Raw genomic sequence first — 22,335 nt, forward strand, 5'->3', positions numbered from 1 at the left:
ATTGAAATAAATCAGTCTATGCTCAACTCCAAGTTCACTTTAATGCTAACTAGGTCCTGTACGATTACCAGTCTGGATTCAGGTAATGCTGCAGCATGGAGTTTGCTACCTTAAACATCGCAAACAATGTCATCCCGACCACAGATGAAGATGACCCCACCTCCTGATAATGGTGGGCCTCTCACCTGTCTTCGACACATGCCACCATCCCATCTTAATTTGCTCCCTGTAGTCCTAAATGGGTTTCGCCAGCAATGTCCTTCCCTAGTTCTCTTCCTACCTTTCCAAACAACCCCACTTCATTTACGTGGGCGCATGCAGATCCCAAAATATCCCTGTTACCAGCAGAGTTCCAGGGATTCCATACAGTCTCCTGTAATCTTCAGCCTCTACATGGTGCCCCGTAGTGCTCTACTCACAGATAACAGTACCAAGATTCACAAATATGCAGATGACACACAAGTCTACTTGAAAGTCTGTTTTAGACATTATAGACATCCAATGCCTTAAACAGTGCCTGCACATCAACCAGACCTGGATGTCAAGTGGAGAAGCGTGGCTCAGTGGTTAGAGGCGGCAGACCCGGAAGCTGAGATCGGCCGTGGACCAGGGTTCGATTCCCCGCCTCGGCGGTTCTCGGGCTCAAAATTCCACGGAGTCGACAATTCTCGCTCCGGTGCCTACTCGACTCACGGGGTCACACTCTGCGACTCTGGGCAATAGCTTGCTTAATCTCCACTACGGCCCCTCGCGGCGGGATGCCTGGCTTTCACCTTGTGGATACCCGTCCGGGGTATCTCACAGGGGAATACCAGGACGGGTTCCCTAAGCAAGCGCCTTGAGACCCCTGGGTTAAAGTGTTGCGCTATATAAATCGAAACACATTTACATTTACATTTACAAGTGCAACCGACCCAAGACAGAATTACTTTTATTTGCTATGAACAACAAACAAAAAACAGTACAAACCTGGCTCAATAACATCACCCTTGATGGCTTTAAACCCCAAATTTCACTTAATGCCAAGTCACTTGGATTCACCTTAGACACCAACTTCCACCTCAAGGAACACTTTGCCACAAAACAAAGACAACAATGTCAGATCTCTCTTCTAAAGAAAGTGAAACCGTTTCTTTGAGAAAGCGACTTCAGAACTGCTGGTCAAGCCCTTTTACTCTTGCCTCTGGATAAGGGTACTGTGCTGCTCCATGATCTCCCAGATCCAACACTGGACCCATTATGGACATTCTATATGCCGCTGCACGTCTCATCCAAGACCTGAAGAAGTATGATCACATCATCCACATCTTGATGGACCATTGGTTCTCTTTGCCAATCCACAAACCAGCTGCGTTATGTACAACACTGTCACAAAAGGCACCCGCTTATCTAGCACACAACCTCACCATACCTGGTGTTTCTGGGCACACTCGCAGTCAGGACACCATCAGACCGCAGACTAAGAAGTGTAGAAAATAAAAACACATCGCAGCAGACCGTTTCTATCTATGCACCCAGGATCGGGAACAACAAACCCATCTCTATTCACTTTTGCAAAAATAATTACTATATAATATATATGTATAATATAATAATAATACAACAACAGAATGCTTGGTTCAGTGTGCACAACCTGTGTCAGCACATTTTGAAGAAAGTTTTCTATAAAAACCTTCTTTTCCCAAAGTCTCTGGGGTGGGCCGTGGCTTCACAATGAAGAAAACCTGCAGAATACATGGATGCATGGGTGTATTCCCCATTTGCCGTGCAATGCCTCTGCATTTACATGCTAAGACCATAAGCACAATAGTCCCCGATTACTATGCAACCAGCTCTTTTTTCCCTGTTTTCAAATCTCACCATTGATGGACACTGCTTCTTTCCCTGCCATCATCTCTTACACCATTACCACTAATATATATTTTTACATTATCTAGTCAGCCTATTCTAAACACTAATTTACCATTACATAAAAAACATCTTCACATTTTGACTTACAACGTTTTCCTTATACCTAAACCAAACTACCTATCAATAATATATACTCAACTATTTTAGTATTCATAAGGGCCATATGTACAGAATCTAGGGATTGTGAGTTCTTAATTGCAATTCTTAGCGAATCACAATTAGGAAATCAAATTTCCAGATGTAAGAAAACTTACATTGTTTTAATAGTGATTCCTAGTGGGTCGCAAATTGACCTACCTCATCAATATTAATGATGTAAGTCGCAATTTGTGACCCATTTAAAATTGCAGCCAGGGGGTCGGTGATTGCATTTTTAATAAAGAAGTGTTAAGAAGAAGAAAAGGAACTTTGCAGTTTAATTTTTTAAGAACAGGCAGTTGTTCGTGGGACTACTCCCGGCTCCTAATTTTTTTTTTTTTTTTTACATTCTCAAAGGGAAAGGGTTTCCTTATGGGCCTCTTGGGTTACCACTTCCTTCAAGGGCTTGGTAAAAATGTTTTGCAGCCATAATTACCACTGCGATTCACTATTTGAAAGGGATGCCCTAAACACGCCCCTTCCAAACACCAAATTTCTAAACCAAATTGTGGTTCGATAACAACTTACTGATCACAATTTGGTATATGTATATTAGGAATTGTTTTTTTACGGTCGCCAAGGGGCCGATTCCGCCCATTTGCAACCACAAAAAAGTTTTGTACATAGGACCTTAAATTATTTTCAATTAAATTAAATAATGTGCTATTAACCTTATGCTATTGCTAATTCTAGCTATGAGCTGTGATAAAAGATCTAATTATTTACACACACTTAAATATGGTTTCTAAATCTAACCCTTACACTTTCATTACCAATTTGCATTATTGAATTTCAATTACCCTAAATGAATTAAGGCACCTTCATCCTAATGCTAATATCAGCTTTAACTAATGGTATATTTTTTTATTTAGTTTTTTGTAAATATGGTAGATAGCCTGATCCTAAATCTAATACTAAACCTAATACTAATCCCATCCCTAATACTAAGCACTGTTTATTATTTCATTTGATTAGCGGAATTAAATTAAATTACACTGATTTTGAGTTTTAAAAACAAGGAAACATTATTCAAATGAAATTAGCTTATGTCTATCGAACGGTAATCACTTTATTGTATTAATTATAATTTTACTGTATTAATATTTCTAATCATGATAGCATTTAATCAAATTCAAATAAATAAAAATGTGAATATGTAATCTTTATACCCTTTTGACATGGTAATGGTGAACAATGTGAGGGCAAACAGGTTAATGATGTTGTAGAGGTATTTTTAATGATAAACAATCATAATGAGGTAATGGTCAACAGAGGTAATATTTTTCGAGGTAATCTTGAGTACCCTATCATCATTATTAATTAATACCCAGTTAACCCAGTACTGCGGCATCACACTGAGTCTCATATTGCCACATATGGTTGAATGGATACAGGGCCCAGGAAGTGTGGAAATTGGTTCCATTGCACAGCTAAACAAGAAAGAGAAAATAGTATTAAATAATTCTTTTGTTGTGTAAATGATAGCTAGGCTCAGCCGTGGGCCACTATACAATATGGTGATGGCATCTTTACTAAGCTATAGCCAATCAGAGATGCCTAAACCCTCTCTGAAGCATGTGAACTGTGATGTTACAGTGATGTCATAACTGGAACTTGGGAACAGCTCAGATCCTATGGCAACCAGCCCTAGGACATAGAGAGGCAAAGTTGTCAGTACATAAATAAATATAAAAATATATATATATATAAAAATAAGTAGTTATACATAGGTCTATCTAGAGATGCAAAGGTCTGCGGATTGAGGATCACAAGTGAAGCAACGACAAGAGGCAGTTGAAGCAAGAGAGCTTGGAAGACCAGGCGATAGAGGCGTGCCAGGAAAGAGGAGGCCATAGAGTCTACTGCTGTTGCCGTGGACACTATTGTTGAGCCATCCAGCCCAGAACCCTTGGCTGGCATTCCAAGCAGACACTGGTGGTGGGGCCTATGACCAGTTGAAGGCATCTTGGACTGCGATGAGGGAGGGGGGTACAATGCTTCGCCCCCTTGGCCTTCTCACAGACTGACTAAGCCCCTTCCCCCCAACATAATCTTGCTCAGTTGGCTGGTCGTCTGCACCAGCCGGGGGAGAGGGGGGGAAGGGGCATCAGAAGGCTCTATCCCCCCCCACCAACACACGTACGCTACTAGACAATGGCGACTGCAGGGGATGGTGGCCAGCAGGAGGTGCCCTGCCCGGAGGGGGCTGCTCCTCAGCCACACACTATCATGGAAGAGTATGGCTACAAACTAGGCAAGACCATTGGAACTGGCTCATATGGTATCGTCTATGAAGCACTGCTAGAGAAACAGAAGATACCAGTGGCTGTGAAGATCATTTCTAAAAGGAAAGCAGTTGGTGAATACCTCAGCAGGTTTCTCCCACGAGAAGTTCAGGTAATGTGCCAAAATGTATTCTTAGAAATCCAGCCCAAAAAGTCAGAATGATACATGAATGCTTTCAATCCTACTTATTAAACTATGGGTAATAGAGCTCCATTTTAAATTATTACTGGCACTCTCCAATTGCACAATTATGGTTAACAAGGAGCTATTTCCAATTCTTACTGGAACTTCCTCATGGCACAAAGTCTGATTAACAGCCTGTAAATTCTAACCCTTCACGAAATCATTGTTTGCAAAAGGTCTAGGTAACATGCACCACATGTCGTCTTTAATGCTCATGCCTACTTGCAGTCCTTACGGACATTCTCTCATCACAAGCAGTCTTGATAGAAGGGCTGCATTTCCAGTACATAAATAACATTTACTCTGCCCTCCACAGGACAATATGAAATATTTATGGAAATACTTTTTGCATACAAAGTCTGGGCAATGCAGCTTATTTATTTCCCATGGCAATGACTCTAAGTGACACCGGGATAAAAAGGATCCTTACAATGATAATGTGAAATGTGTGAAAATGCAAGGTCTATGAATACAGATCCATTCCAATTCTGTGCTGGTGCTACTGCCAGTGCTTACTAGAAGTCTCCCCTCTTCACAGCATTTTGTTGTATTGCTACATGCAGAATTGTACGTGGAAATTTGCCATTGCCGGATTTAAATGATAATTGACCAATTCAATTTTTTACCTAGAAAACACGTACGGTATATCAATAATAGTTCTACTTGTAAAACACTGTGTGATCGCCATGGCCAGCAAGGGTTCTTCTTTTATCCATTTATGCGCTGGAAATCGCATATAATGTGGACATTATCTCAAGGATGTAAGACGACCTTGCAAAGAACGCACTGCTATAATGTTATAACACGTAAAAAAGAGATATGTGTATATATATATATATATATATATGAGACCACAATTCTGTAGGTTCAATCAAATATACCTTTCACTCTTACTATATTATATTTTTGGAACAGTGTTAAGAAGCAAGATGTAAAAGTGTAAAAATGCCTACTTATAATTTCTGGTGATGCTAGAATGAGGAATTTTTCAGTTCTTTTTTTAATAAAACTTATGAGGATTTAGAGCTGAATCACAGGCAGAATGGTTTTGAGATATGGGATGCACTTCATGTGAAATATTGTTCTTTTTATTTTTTGAAGATCATTATTCTGAGGAGGGGCACAGAACTTGAAAAGTGCAAAAACTTCTATAGACTGTCCATTTTTGTATTCGGTATTTTGGAGTGCCAGAGTGAACAGCTTTGTGAATGATAGGGGTTATCTTGAAAATATGCTTTAGTTTGCTAGGCAGCCCGTAAAGTGTATAAAAATACGCTCAAGATGTTTTGACATTTTGTCTCTGACGCCAGCTTGGCTGCAATGTGTAAGACCACTTTTAGAGGTGCAATTTTGGAATTCTAAATATGAGGTTCCTGCAGTGTAGCCTAGAGAGGACTAAGGACTGAACTACCATTTTAAGTGGGTGCTGGGATGTAGGATGTAATCCTCCATAGGAATCTGAAGTAGTTCTGAGTGCTTTTGGTTTGGGAGCTGAAGCATGCCGGCAAATTAAGGGCCTGATTACGATCTTGGCGGACAGGTCTACTCTGTCAACAATGTGACGATATCCTGTCCTCCAAATCACAATTCCATTATATCCTATGAAACTTGTGACCCGGCGGACAGGAAATCTGTCACGTTTGTGATGAGTACCCATTTGCCAAGATCGTAATCTGGCCCTGCGATGTTTTTGTGTCACGAATGATGCAAAGAGATTTAACGCAGTCAATAAGTGACAGATTACAAACTAGATGTTTCAATGAGTTAAGTCACGGTTAGACTGGAATGGAGAAATCTAGGGATGCAAGTCTAGAGTAAGTCTTGTTCTTATAGTAATATGTTTGAAGGGGAGGAGGGTGAATTAAGACTGAATATTATTAGGAAGGAAGAGCCAATAGCGATTTTAAAGTGCAGTTGAGTATCAACGGCCTATGATTGATAGGAGTTGTCAGACCGCTAGAGAAGAGAGCCATGGGATTTAACAGGAGACAGAATAGATCCTTCTGGAACCTGTGGCTTCAGGGACAATAGCTTAGATAGGAGGATGCTTACGTATGTTAACAGATTGTTTCTCCAAGTAGGAGGAGAACCACTTGAGGAATGTTCCATCCAGATCCATGTTTTCTTTGAAAACGTTTAATTGTGTGGTGATGAACTGTATCAAACACAGGTGATCTATATTTCCAGAATGGAGTTTTTTGTACTGAGCCCAGCTCTAAATTCTGATTGTAGGTTATCAAATTGATCCCTTTCCAAAATGCACTGTTTACATTTCTAAGACCTTTGCTCGTAACTGAAGGTTTGTTACCAGGAGGGCATTCTTTAGATCATCAGGATCCACTTCATTATGTTTTAGGAGCGGACTACCTGACCTAGTTTTAAAAAATCCAGACAATCCCTTCCCTTGCTCCATGTATAGAAAGTAGTAGGACTTTTCCGTAAGAGTTTTAAAGGCCAATTTCCTCTTACTTGAGTGAGAAAATCACTCATGTGTACCAGAGTGTGAATTATACTCAAATGAACTTATGTTACATTAGCAAAATCTAGATGCAATGCCTTCTTAAATATTACTGAATAACAAGGAATGTATTAATGGGTGGAGACCAAGTAACCCTGAATTGTAGCTATTAATCTCCAACCTCCATGGTAGCCCGTTACCATTTGTTAGCCCTGTCCAGTAATCTTCCACCCTAAGAAGTTATTATAATGAAAACAAATGAGAAAACAATTTTGCTTAATTATTTAAAAAGCTAAGAAAAAGTGGTTCTCTGCAACTTTAAATTATCTCATTTGCAATTAGTAAACACAATAGCTTTGTGTTTTCTTGTGTACAAATTATTTACACAGACACTATGTTAACACTGATTTCTCGGTCTAAATAAGGCATTTTATATGTTTATCAAATATGAATGTTCAGTAAACATATAACTTAAATCAATATTTTGTTCTTATATCATTGGTTTAAGTGCTGTAAATAAAGTGATTCCATGAATAAACATAAATGTTTCTTAAAGATAATTTAAACTGGAGGTTTGACCATGGATTCAGTTACCTTTCTTCAAAATTACACATCACGTTCATCCCTATGCATAACACTTTCTTGAATATACAGAATGTGCCCTTGATTGCAGGGGGTTACAGGGTTTCATTGGCATATTTCCATGAATGCCTGGGCATCGCACATTATTTGTATGTGTCATGTGTTACCAGAATGGGCTGTTATCAGTGGGGACTAGATATGGCTCAGTGTTTACCAGCCCTAATACGATGATGAGAAATTTCTAGTAAGGACTAGAAGTAGCAAAGCATTATGAAATGCAAGATTGTTTAGTACAGACAGGAAACAGTACCATTTACCTGGACCTTGTGTGATCGGAGTTGTCTACTGAAGACTCAATGTGGCTTTCCTGGGGGACTGTCAGGCTGTGTTTAACCTAATGTTTATGTGAGGGGAAGTATTTAGTATGGGCTGGACACTTTATTAGAGCTTCCATAATAGAACGTTTTAAATACCGCTTTACATGGAGCTTTGTTAATTAGACCTCGAGTACTGTGGAACTATCAGTGTGAGCTGTATAGGGTCCTGTTTACCACAATGTAACTGGAAATGCAATACAAGAGACTAGTAAAGCACAGCCACATTTGAGGCGCACAATCGAAGGAGATTTGTGATCGCTGGTGTGTTTAAGTACAACTATTGCCTCTCTCTCTTCACTGGGAGATCAAAAGGCAATGGTTCCATTTGGTCTGATCTCTGGGATGCATTGGTTTGTATGATATAATCTGCTCATAGATTAGGTAAACCAGTCCATTGTTATGAGTACTGCCTTTTGTCATGAAGATTGTTGGTCTTCCAATGATCTCTAAAATGGAATACTGCTAATGTCAGAGACCCAGCAGCTCCATTGCTCCACTGGCAGTTGGAATCCCAATTCATTTCTCTGACACCCATGAGTTGGCTTTCTGTGCTTTGTTCTGGACTCTTTTTATTGTTCCTGATGGGTAATTTTGTAACATTCCTAAATGAATGAATGAATGAAACCAACTTCTAAAGTGCAAACAGCTGCAGTAGTATCTCTGCGCTTTGCTAAGATAGGTAAGCAAGGTCCGATAACACAGAAAAGTCTTCAGGCGGCCTTAAAAAAAAGCAGATGTTTTCCGAAGATGTTATGGAAGGGAATTCCACAGGCCAGGGCCAAAAAGGAGAAAGATCTTTCCCTGCTCTCGCTTTATGCACCATAGGAATGCATGAAAGATTTTGACTAGTAGAGTGAAGAGCCCTAAGGAGGTCTATATTTTTTTATTTTGTCCTGGATTTAAGAAGAGCCTATTTCATGTACAGCCGTATGGTTGATCATGAGAGCTTTAAACTTTATTCTCTGCTTGATCAGCAGCCAGCCAATGCTGTAATTTTAGACCTTGCTGAATAGATTTGACATTTAGAAATTTTGAGAACAGGTCAAACTGCAGCATTCTTCATACATTGCAACCTAAGTCAACTTGAAAGGAGCCCCCAGAAAGAGAACATTAGCATATTCCAATATTGATTTAGGAATTGCAAGAACAATGTCTTTGTCAGTGACCTCTGGGAGATATTTTAAGGTCTTTCTCAATGATTTAAGAGAAAAACAAAATCATGCAATGTACTGTGCATGAGATTCAAATGATAATGCTGTATCTATTTTCACCCCTAGATTTTTTGCAATTGATGTTGGAAGAGGATTCAACCAACTCTGTAAGCCATATTCACTTCATATTCCAAGGGGAGGAGGTCCCAAAATGAATATTTCGGATTTATCAGAGATAAGCTGTGGACAGCTGCTATGAATCCAATTTGCAACAGCCAAAAGGCAGCCTTGAAAAATACCCATCATTGAATCTTCCAGCTGGTGAAATGCAAACATTAGGTGTGCGTAATCCGCATAGGACAATACAGAAGCCCCAGGATTGAACAATAGGGGCCAGAGCAGCCATATATATATTAGACAATGTGGGGCTAAGTGGTTACCCCTGAGGAACCCCACAAGTCAACTCTCTGTAGCAAGAGGTATAGGGATGTAGATAGATCTCAACAAATTCCATGCTATGTCATCTATAACCGCCTTTTTCTATCGCTGCAGTAGGATGTCATGGGATACTGTGCAAAAGGTGGCAGACAAGTCAAGGAGGATAGCTAAAGATTTTTTTTCTAAGATCAAGGTTAGCTCTGAAGAAATAGTTTACTTCTAAATGGGTTGATTCTGTACTAACACCTGCATGAAAGCAAGATTGCGATGGGTGAAGAATATTGTTGTTTTCAATATGTCTGGTAATCTAGAGGTTGACCAATGTCTGTAACATTTTCCCTAATCAGGGGAGTGGAGAAAAAGGTCTGTAATTGTCTGTGTAAATACTCTATTTTCACTTGCATCTATAATTGTTAGTTTGGCATTTTAATTTTTTTCACTAAAAAAGCCTTTTTTACTTGATTATTTTATGCTGCTCACAGACAGCCACGTTTTCATTTGTGAAGTGCTGTCTAGTGGCTGGAGAATTTGGTTTCGTACCGTCACACACTTGTGTGATGGATTTGATGGTAACCCATATTATTAAGAAGTGTAATTTCGGTCATGAAAAAATACCGGGATTGCCCGGGAATCAGGCAGAGGCGGTGAGGTTCAGGGTTCAGCAGTGATATGATGATTGTCAGCCATGCTCTTACTTGGTACCACTCAAAGATGTTGACAAATACAACATCAAGACCTTTCCTGACATATACAGTCCTAAACGCGACAGTCAACGTCAATACATTTATTACCATCTTCAAAGTCTTCTTGATCCCGTTACTCAAGTAGGCATTAGCTCAAAGCATCATCACTTCACTGGCACTCAAACCAAAACAAGCATTTGCAATGCAATAGGTCTCGCATTTACGCGAGTTCGAGTTATTGGCATTCTAAATGGCAATGCATTTTATTTATGTTTTGGTTTTTAAAACATACATAAAAGGCATTGTCATTTACAATGCCCTTAGCTTAACCCCTTCAGTGCTGGCCACGTTCAGCGGACGTCGCGTGCACTACCTCAGTAGTGCTGCGCACGTCCCCTGAACGTTCCGGCCCTGTCAGTGCAATAGAACGTTCCGCACTGGGGCGGAACGTTCGGTGCAGGGGAGGGGTTAAACGTGCGTAAATGTGAGACTTATTGCATTGCAAATGCTTGTTTAGGACTTGTGCCCTGTTTTGTCCCAAGATTCCTCACAGCTCCAGAGAAAGGGAGACATGAAGCATCCCAAGCATAAAGATGAGGCAATATCATGTGTCACTTTTTGGTGAGTCTGAGTGAACTAGTAAAACAAACTTCACAGAAGCAGCATAATACATTTGACTTTTGTAGGTAAGCCTAAATGTTTTTTTTTTCAAAAGTAATATGACATGAATTAAGAGGTATGCATGTTTGAGATTTCTTTGTCTGACTTTGGGGAAAATCAGTCAGAACCCTTAATTTAAATGCAGTGTCTTGTGTTACTAATATCGACCAACTTTCTAGCTTTTAGCTGATTGCACTTTACTTTCTGGTACCTGTATTTGCACTTTTCTCACTGGTGAATTGGCAGTAAATCATACCAGGCCAATGCTAGTTTGGGCGGCTGTATTAAATGCCTCAGGTCCAATCATATAGTGATTTCATGGGCTCACGTTCCTTATCATCAGTAAGATAAATGTGTTCCTAAAGCAGTGGTATGTCTTCCAGGCTGCAACTGCTAGCTCCCAAGTAAACAAATGTTAGCTCTACATTTATACACACCTTAAGTTCGGTGTCTGTGAATAATGGTGCACGGCACAATTGCTTGTTTTTACTCACTACCTACAGTGTCAATCAAAGGCAAAGAAATGTCAGACATGAGCACACCAAAAACACAGAAATGTCATGCATATATAATCTGTAAACCTTGGCGGCGAAATGTGTTGTGTGCATTTGCTAAATCATATGGCCTAACACAGATACTGAACACTAGCGGCCAAGGCCAAGCGCTAGTCACAGTGCAGTGGCAACAATCTGACGCCTGCAGCTGCCCCTCCTGCCCCGCACGCACTGCCTCTCTACTGAAGAAGCACGCGTGGGCCCGACTACCCAAGGCCAACTTTTCCGACCACCGTACAGCGGGCTTTACAGGCTAACAAGCTCACGTAATATGTGCGACACAACTATCTGGACCGACAAACTCACCAGCTCACGGTTAAACTCACACCAGATACCGATTGTCGCAGAAGATTTACTCGGCGTGCACGAAATGGTTATCTGCGTCACTTGCTGAATCTGACTTTAGCGTCTGCAATCGGCCTGCAGCTGCAACAAGCGTGGGGCGTGGACGTCGGAGTCAGAGCGGTGTCAGACCGGCGAATCAGCAGGGCGCGAGCACAGGAGGACGTGAGAATTGAGCTGTAGTAATAATGATCAGAGCTGCCCACCATGCCCATTTAAATTTGTATTTACACCTTACATACGACAGATTATTTTTTTACTGATGTTGTAAGCTGACTGAGACAGTCGCATGTAGCGTTTGAACTTGAGTGGGGATGTGAAACTGATTTATTTAAGAGCTATGCCACATACCAAACCAGCCTCTCAAGGGCTACAGCGGAATGTTTTGCTCAGTGCTGCCATAAGAAACATTATGTTGAAAAGGATCGAGGCTGGCTGCTTATCCTTATCAAGGGTGAATTGTTCATCATTTATAGTGCCCTCCAGTCTGACTCTGTTTGTTTTACAGGTTGTACATCAAATTGGATTTCATATAATATGTATATACAACCACTGCAATGCCTCCTTCCAGCAAGGACAACGAGGTAACAATGGCAGAAAACCACACGCAAAAAAAAAAAAGGGGGCGGAAACAGCTCTTGAATCCCTCCCCTCTAGGACTCCGTAACCAGCCTTGTGGTTGCCATAGCAATGTTTCAGGAAATCGGCTTGCGACACCAGAAGTCAGGTCACGGAGTCCTAAAAAGGAGGGAGTATAGCGGACAAATCATCCAAACAGGGGAATTGTCCATTGGCAGGCCTCCATTTCGCGAGGCCGGCCAATGGCAGATGGGGCGTGGTTTCATGCCCCTTCTTGCTTACAAGAACTCTCGCCTGCAACAGCGCATGCGCTGCAATGCAGGCTTCGACCTAAAAATGACAACAGAGACTCTCCACCAAGAGAAATGCCTTTTATTTCAAATCAAGGGAACACCTCCACCATAGGAGGAACGTTTGAGAAATACGGACTGTCTACATCTACGAATACACACGTTGCTATCAAAATATGAAAGCCAGTGGTATAGGTGGAGAAAAGAGAAAGTGAATAGAGAGAAATATCCTGCCTCAACTGTTAGTTGGTCAGTGAGAGGGAATGTCATAAAGCCCTACATAGCAAAAGGATATCTTGAGTGTCCCGACAGTCAGACAAGTAAGCGTAACTGGGATTGTGAATGGATATTTCTTAGCAATATCTCAGTGTAACCAACTCTCTCATCTTCAATGAATGTAATGGATGATTACTAAAAACTAAATCTCATTAAAATAAGTATTTCAAGTGTAAATGTACATAAGCACTTCCCCTTGAGTTTAAAATAACTATCTCAAACTCCATCAGTACACATTCTTTGGTGAAGGATAACTTGTGTAGAACTGCATAATTACCAATACCGTTAATAACCTGTTGTTACCTAATCTTGGCAAACGTGTGAGCTTACTGAAGTACTAATACTTATGCATGAATTTGTAAATACGTAGAAGATAATCAACCTCAAGAGCACTTCTTGTTACTTCTCAGGGTGAACTAGTGCATTACCCTAGACTAAATAGTTCAACAAATGTTGAAGAGAAAAGTTCAAGCTTGTTTTCATTGTCAATACCACGTCAGGATACTTCTGTGTAATCTAACTGTCCATTCAAAACAATTCTTCAAAGAGTAGTGAACTCTTGTGACCCCTCGCGAATATATCAGTAGTGTCAGCATCCATGATGGGGTTGACTCCTTCATAGCCAATGTGCCCTTGCCTCGAGTGTCCGTGCAGCAGAGAGTGGAACTGGACAACCACATTATGCCCTTCAAGATTCAGCAGCCATCCATGCACTTGCCACTGGCAAAGCCTCAGGGCCAGACGGTCTCCTGGCTGACTTTTATAAAGCACATACCACACTTTCTGACCCTTGCCTGAAGATATTGTAAGATGAGGCTCTGCAGGTTGTCTGCCGTACGGCCAAGCTCCATGAGGTCTTGCTTATCTCCTTCCCAAAACCCAATAGAGATCCCACTGCACTGGGGTTATATAGGCCCCTGACACTCCTCAACACAAACTACAAAATATTATCTACGATACTTACTGGCACTCTTGGTCCCAGCATTGGTACACCCGGACCAACGCAGGTTTGTCCGGGTCCGCAGTACCTCTTTTAATCTGCAATGCATTTTCTGAATCATGTAGCATGCCACCCCACTCCTGACCACAGGCAGGTTTAGAATGTCTTTGATTCTTTGGAGTGGATCTTCCTCTTCGAGGTGCTGCCACGCTATGGTCTAGGGACTATCTTCATTCAGTGGTTTAAACCTCTTTGTACCCAGATACTAGCCAGGGAGAAAAACGGGTCCTCTTATTCTTGAACACATTCTGATTTACAGGTACACTTGTCAGGGTTGCCCATTGTCCCCTTTGCTTTTTTCTCTAGCCCTGAAGCGGCTGGCACTTGCCCTTCAAGCGCCAGGGTGAAACTGAGGGATTCTGCTGGGCGACAGTCTGCACTAGGTTTCTCTGTACACAGATGACTGACTACTGTACCTTAGAGATATACATGCAATCCTGGCTGACACAGAACTAACATTTGACAAGTTTAGAGAACTTTCGGACCTCAAGGTTAAGTGGGCCAAAGAAGGCCTTCTCCCACTCAATAGCATGACACCTTACCCTGCCTTCTGCCTTAATGGTACTCTCCTGATGTGGCAACCCATTGTGCTCTGCTATCTGGGCAGCCTCATCCGGGCGGTGTCCTCATTGTGAGTGCAGATGGGGTTCTGGAGGCCACTGACACTCTCTGTGGTGGGACACATAGCACTTACCAAAATGGTGATGCTGCCCTGCCTACCATACTACTTTGCTAAACTCCCCCTTTATGTTCCAAAACCCTTTTTGTGGTTGCTTGAGAAGCTAACAAGGGAGATTCTCTGGCACAAAACTAAGCTTAACCTGCCTACGGACGGTGGAGGACTTGTGGTCCAAAACTTAGAGCAGTACTACCTGGCCTCCCAGCTTCAGTGAGATTCCTGGTGGCTGGTGATCCTCCAGACTGCTGAACGCCACTTCCTCCTTGGCTTGGAGTTTGTTCGCATTGTACACTTGTTTCACCTTGCTCTTGTGTAAAAACGCCTAGCTCCACTCTTTTATGAGTGGCATATCGCCGATATAGATGGAGCCTTTTTCTTACTAGGGCAGCTCAGCTAACCCCCCCAAGATCCCCCCCGCGCAACCGATCCTAGACACATCAAAGGGAGGGTTGATCATATGCTTGGTGGAAAAGTCCCCTTGCACGATATACGGCTACATATACTGGGAGATTTGTATTGCCATGGCTCCCTCCCACCCCATGAGTCTCTAATTGAGGAGGAAATCTTCCTCCTGGCCATTTCCTTCTTTACAACTCTCTCCTTTGGGTGCTGGGTAGACACTGGGGGCTGGGGGGTGCCCTACAGCAGGAACGCCTGCTGCAGATCACAATCCAATACCTCCATTTTATGGGGACCGGACAGCATTTGACTCAATAGCTCGCTGATTCTCTGCGTACATGAGGTAATGCCGCTTCTTGCCCTTTTGTGCCAATATTGGGAAACAGAACTAGATGCCCCTGCACAGTTAAGGAATGGAGTGCCATACTGGAGTACCCTGCCCTTATACTGCGCAATTCCAACTTTGATCTTATTCAATATTATGTACTCCATAAGGCTTACCTCACCCCTAACAAGATAAACCATTATTTCTATTGCACATAAGCTGCCTGTCCCTGCTGTTACACATGCTCTGGCACTGCCTGTCCCTTCACCAGTATTGGCAAGGCGTCACTACACACCTAACAAACTGCATGGGACACTCCTCACTGCACACATGCAAGGTGTGCCTGTAGGGCTTTTGCTGCAGGGAGAGAGATTACAGGACCACCACCCATTTCATTGACTTAAGGCTCCTGTTGGCCAAACGCCTAATTACTCGGAAGTGGGAATCGCCTATGATCACTGCATGGGAACAATCCATGAAAATGTTGCCCAGGGTGAAAGCGTTGCCCTACACAAAGAAGATATGAGGGGTTTGCGCAAGTACCCTCTTGCATCCAGCTGGGACGCTATCTTGGTAGAAATCCAAGCTGCCCTGTTGCACAGAGCTGTTGCCGAAAAACAAAGAAGAGAGTGAAGAGGTATAATAATTGGTGGACTCGGTATCCTCTAAAACAAGTAATGAAAAAACAAAGGGAGTCGACTTTCAATTCCAAAGAACCATGCTATCCTTATAAACAGTGACTAAACCCAAGAGAACCATTCGGTTTCTAGCATGGAATAAAGAATATGAGTTCTAAAATAACCCTCACTCACCAAAAGGTCACTTGGTGGCATGCTTCATCATCCGGTTCTTCCCGCTCCGCTGCGGGACAGGGCGTGCTATGACCTATGGATACGCGGGAGCACTTTCAAGTGAAGTGAAATAATAGTGTTTGATGTGAGAGTGGAAGGGTCAGAAAATAAGTGAGTTAATGACAATATTCCATGGGGGCAAATTAAGTAGTCTATGTATATTTTTCCATCTAGCAATTACTAGTTATACCACCACTAGTATACATTATTTATGAACATTAATTGGCTTCCTATGAGACCTATCTTTCGTAATAAAACACTGATCTTGTGTTAGTTACACAAATGTTTTTGCAAACGTTTGCCCCTCAATTTTGCCCACTTATTTGATTAATATGCACTAATACATGTGAATAACAACCAACCAGGGAGATCTGCCACATTGGGCCATTTTTTCTGTAACAGCAGATGTAAAACTGCACAGCCCAGATCGAGAAATGGCTCAGCATAGTACTAATTTTTAACATAGTACTGATCACGACTCTTTTTTGGGGTAATTAATGTAGCCTCATAATTTTAATTCTCATTTCAAACCCTTCAGGTCACACCTGACCAGTCTATATGCAACCGTAAACCCCAGTTTGTATCAACTAACCAACCAGGAAGGTGTGCCATATTAAGGCGGCCATTTTGTGAACGCAACATTCTAGTTTCATGGGCGAAGCTTTACCTCGAGCCCGGAAGTTAGTCATTCCAAGGTGGGCGGCCTCTTTGGCGGTTATCATTCTAGTGTGTAGATACACATGCATGCTGATTGCAGAACAAACCGGACATAAATACCGGCGCTCTGAAACACTTATTGTTCATCGGAGCCACGGGCAGGCAGGGTCTTGGGCGAGAGAGATGCTTAGACGAAGTGAGTACGGCATAGCCGATACCCAGGGCAGCAAGTGGGAAGACTTAGCTATTCCTAATTGTGAAGCCGGCCTGTTTAAACTTCTGCTCTCCCCTAACTACACTCTTTCTGGCACTCTCATCTACCGTCCACCCGGCACGGCCAGCACTTGGGCCTCTTCATTTCTTGAATATATTGCTCCACTTCTCTTGCACTCAACTAACTTCCTGGTCCTTGGAGACCTTAACCTACATTTTAACGACGTATCTTGCCCCACCAGTACACACCTTATACAAGATTTAGCAGCACTTAACATTTCTCTTCATAACTCTGGCCCCACTCACAAGGCAGGAAACCTACTGGATCCCATTTTTTCTAACTTAGACACCATAACATGTAAGCCCCTCAGGCCCATTCCTTGGTCCGATCATTACATAATTAGTTTCTCTATAAAAATTGACTGTGCACCGAAAATCCTTGGAAACTCCACGCTACCTAGAGCTGGTAGAAATTGGAAGAATCTAGATTCCAAAAAACTGAATTCCTGTCTTGAGAATACCAGACCTTCTATTAACATGGCCACCACTGAGGAGGAGGCTGTTCTACATAATTGGTTTACCTCCGCGGTCAATACATGTCTCCCCCTACGCAAATATAAACACAACTTACATCATCCCTCCGCTCCATGGTTCACTGAGCAATAAAAAAATGAGAAATCTATATGCAAAAAGTTGGAACGGAAATGGCGCGCTTATTACGATCCTGGGGCCAAACAAACTTACAAAGATGCTCTTACCAAATACCATTCCCTTTGCAACATAGCCAAGGCGGAACATGTTAATCTAACCATTCTAAATGCTCAGAACCGACCTAAAGCCTTATTTAAAGCTGTGCAGGAACTTTCGGGCATGTCCTACCTGCCCAAAGCTCCCTGCCTGGATGAAACGCAATGTAACTCTTTGGCAGAATTTTTCACTGCCAAGATTGAGGTCATCTATACTAACTTTGGAGTTCCTACTCACATTGCATCCTCCCCTGAGCAGGTTATGTCTGCATCCTTGTATGAATCAGAAAGAAATGCGCAAATTTGTCCGCCCTCCACGCTTCAGCTGACTGCATGGGACCCTCTTACTATCACTTCTCTGCAGAATATCCTGGGTTGCATTAAATCTGGTTCCCCCTTGGATCCCATGCCCCCACAAATCCTTCTAACTCTTGATTTTCATGCACTCACTTTAATTTTAGAACTCCTTAATGCCTCACTCAGAGAAGCCAAGGTCCCGAGTACGTGGAAGCACGCGATGATTGTGCCCCTACTAAAGAAAGCTAATGCTGATCCCAATAATCCAGCTAATTTTCGTCCCATCTCACTCCTTCCGGTCTACTCCAAAATCCTGGAAAAGCACATTAACAAACAGCTCACCACTTACATTGAAGCAGGCAACTTTCTCCATCAGTCTCAGTCTGGTTTTAGGTCTGGCTTCTCTACCGAGTCTACTCTTCTTGGGGTTTCTGAGACCATCCGGTGCCAGATAGACAGAGGGGAAACTGTGGCACTCATCCTACTAGATTTGAGTGCCGCTTTCGACACTGTTTCCCACTCCATCCTTCTTACTGCCATTAAGTCCATTGGCATCAGTGGCTCAGCTCTGGGTTGGGTGGCCAGCTACCTTTCAGACCGCACGTTCCAAGTTTTCTCCCCTTCCTCAGCTTCCAAAATCCATTACTCCACTCATGGCGTCCCTCAGGGCTCTATCTTGAGTCCACTATTCTTCAACTTGTATGTAAAACACCTTGCTACCATTGCGGAGCAAGCCGGACTTACCATCTATTCTTACGCCGATGATACTCAGATCATCTATTCACTTTCCACAGGTCAAAACTCCACTACATCATCCCTTCTCTCTGGTCTCAATAACATAGCTAGTTGGATGCACGACAATAAATTAAAATTAAATGGGGATAAGACAGAGCTTCTCTTGTTTGGCCACAATACCACACTCTGGGGTCCCCACCATTGGCCACAGCAAATGGGTCCCCTACCTGTTCCCTCCAAGACAGCTCGCAACCTAGGCATCATATTTGATGATCAGCTGTCGATGAGGCAACATGTGATCAAGGTCTCTGCCACCTGTATTACCATCATCAAGTGGCTGAGAAAGATCATATGGATGCTTCCCCATGACACCCAGAAAACCGTAGTCCAAGCGTTAATTACATCTCGGCTGGACTATGGGAATGTTCTTTTTCTGGGTGCATGCAAGGAGGTGACTCGTAAACTTCAGATGGTTCAAAACATGGCTGTTCAATTAATCTGTAATCTCCCCAGAACCTCTTCCACTTCTGCTTCTCAGCGTAGCCTACACTGGCTCCGTATTGAAAACCGCTCTAAATGTAAGGCCCTCTGTATCTTGCACCGTATCAAGTCAGGTAATGCCCCTCTCTATTTAAGCACTCTGGTTCAACACTATTGTCCCCCCGCACTCTTCGTTCGTCTACCCAACATAGATATCAGGTGCCTCGTATTAGGAGAGCCAGAATGGGCGGCCGCTCATTCGCTTACTTGGCTCCTTCCCTGTGGAATGCCCTACCTCTTTCCTTACGCTCTGAATCCTGCTATCTAAGGTTCCGCAGAGACCTCAAGACCTGGTTATTTAACCGATAGACCCTCTATGTCTTCTAGAGACCGTCTTTTTGCAACTACCCCGTCCTCTCTCTTTTGGTTTAGCACCGGGAAACCTCGGGGTAGCTGTGCGCTGTATAAAATTAAATATAATAATAATAATAATAATATCCAGACATATTACCATTCTACTCTATAAATGTATACAAATATATATTTTAACTTTGACTGAATCCTTCCTCTACCCACAGTGTTTGACTACATGTGCACCACCCCTCCCGTGTTGAAGCTCATGGGGGCCTATTAGGCAACCTAAGTGTGCATTCCCTATCAGTTTTTTTTAAACGCTGAGAAACTGTCACACCGTGTTTTTTCTCACCTGTATAGATGACTATTGGCACACAGCACTTATGCATTATAAAAGGGCACCGATCTCTGCAAACTGAAAGTGCATTTAGAGTGTGTGTTTCTTGTTATATGTATTGTATTGTCTTGTACGTCTTGAACAGAACTTCAAAAGGGCAGCATATTATACATGTAAAAAGTACGATGAACTATCGTGCATGGAGTGAAAAATATATCACCTTTTAAACCTTTCACAAGTGTGGTGAAGGGGTGTTTCCAGTATATCAGAGAATATACTATGATTATTAACTTTCTTCCTCTATCCTTCCAGATAGTTTTTAAAGAGAATACCAAGTAGGTATTGGATGAATGTATTTTTGACAAAAATGCATATTAGCCTTTGACATTGACTAGGCTGACCACACCAAATGACAGTCAGAGTGGTAAAAGTGATCAATATCCTAGGTCCTGAAGAGAAGCTTAGGAGTAGGCTTCGAAACATTTAGACATGTGAGGAAATTGCCCATTATAGCATTTTTTCCCCCTTTTCCTCACTTTTATTAATACGAGCTATAGGAAGTATTAAAGTTTAGTTTTCCACGCAGCCAGGTATTTTTTAACTCACTTATTTTCTGACCCTTCCACTCTCACATCAATCACATTATTTCACTTCACTTGAAAGTGCTCTCACGTATCCTTAGGTCGTAGCACCCCCCGTTCCGCAGCGGGGGACGAAGAACCCATTAATTGATGAAGCATTCCACCAAGGAACCTTTTGGTGAGTAAGGGTTATTTTAGAACACATATCGTTTCTCCCATGCTAGAAAGCAAATGATTCTCCTGGGTTTAGTCACTGTTTGTAAGAAGAGCACAGTTCTTTGGAATTGAGAGTGCACACAGCTGAGTCCCCCTGAGGGGCACTAACCCCTACTAGGGATGCAGGTTCTCCAGAGACCCACCTTGTAAAACATATTGACGACATTACACTGACTGCTTCCTACCCCACCACATTCATTCTACTAAATGATGTTGCATTGCAGATGGATATATGTTCACAAAGCGGGAAGGTACGGGCCTGTTCAAATGCTCTAGGTTTGTTGTTCTTTACCAACGACTGGTTTGAATTGAATCTCCATATTGTTACTGGCCTGAACTCTGTCAGGCCTGCCTGTATCTTGCTATCCTTTGTTTGCCACATGGGCTTTCCTCCTTATAATTATATTAGCTGGTGAGCATTGTACCTCACTGCCTGTATCTATTCCAAGCAGGAACTGATGTTGAACCGATTGTGGATGTGATAAACATTTTGTAAAAATTGAAAATGCTCAATAAACAAATGTAAACAAAACAAAACTACTTACCACTGAGAATGAAAGCAGATAAATAAAAAAGGTGATTTTGGAACTAAAACAGCAAACAAATGGGTGATAAAGGAGGAGCACCAGAGTGTTCCATAGCTCCACTTAGGAATTGACTGTACAAAATAGACTTCTCAAATAGGGGCTTCCATCTCTCAATAACAGCAGTTTGAGAGTGTAGTGGTAAACAAGACTATTACTAATATAAGATATTGCCTTTCACCATAAAATCTGATCAACATGCCGACTGCATGATGGCGGTGCCGACCCATCTAGAATATTCATGTACTCTTGCTTGGATGCAGCTTCTTTCCAGAATGCTCAATTGACTTTTCAAACATGTCCACAATATTTCATAATCTCGGGCTCTGCACAGCCACATATACTACATAGGAAAAAAGGTGGTTCCACAGGAGGACAGGCTTGCCTCTTGTCCCTAAACAGACACCTACCTGAAAGTACTGTGATGTTCTTCAGCTGAAACTTCACCCAAATACAAACCAGATTACCTCTTTACTGGGTGGGCTCTTTGGTGTCTTGCATTTTTTATCGTCCCAAATACTTACATGAATACAACAACATCCATCCTGAGGGACCAAATTATCACTAACAGCCCTTCAGCCTGTCATGTTAGTGTCAGCAGAAAGATACACTGAAAGGAGTTTTGTCCTCCTAGTAACTTTTCTCCTAAGCAACAGTGAAGTTTCACTCTTGGGCTAAGGAGATAAGGGAATGCTCCAGACATAAGGTACATTTTTAAGGAAATAGGCATCATATCACAATAGCCTTCTCAACCGAAGGACAATCCATCTAGCTCTTACATCCTTCATGGCTAATTATATCCTTGTTTTGATGTACGATATAACAATAATGTACTACTAGCGTACAAGACCAACAATGCGGTCAGTTGAGGCACAAACCATCTAGTTCAGGCTTGGGAATTTGCAATCAGATGTTCTCTGTCTGGATAAACACAATGTAGAGCTTAATCCAAAAAGCTTCCAACAAAACCATG

The 22,335-nt window shown here is 42.1% G+C and overlaps 1 protein-coding gene across 1 annotated transcript in view; it reads left to right on the forward strand.

The window, feature by feature from the left end:
• The first annotated feature begins 4,203 nt into the window (after window positions 1-4,203).
• Window positions 4,204-22,335, forward strand: part of TSSK4 (testis specific serine kinase 4) — a 654,871-nt gene continuing 636,739 nt past the window's right edge. The window contains exon 1 of the mRNA XM_086920432.1: window positions 4,204-4,446. Within this exon, the coding sequence (XP_086776558.1) occupies window positions 4,204-4,446 (243 nt within the window). The remainder of the gene's footprint in view (window positions 4,447-22,335) is intronic.

The sequence above is a fragment of the Lissotriton vulgaris genome, chromosome 5 (assembly GCF_964263255.1).
Source record: "Lissotriton vulgaris chromosome 5, aLisVul1.2, whole genome shotgun sequence".
Taxonomy (NCBI): Eukaryota; Metazoa; Chordata; class Amphibia; order Caudata; family Salamandridae; genus Lissotriton; species Lissotriton vulgaris.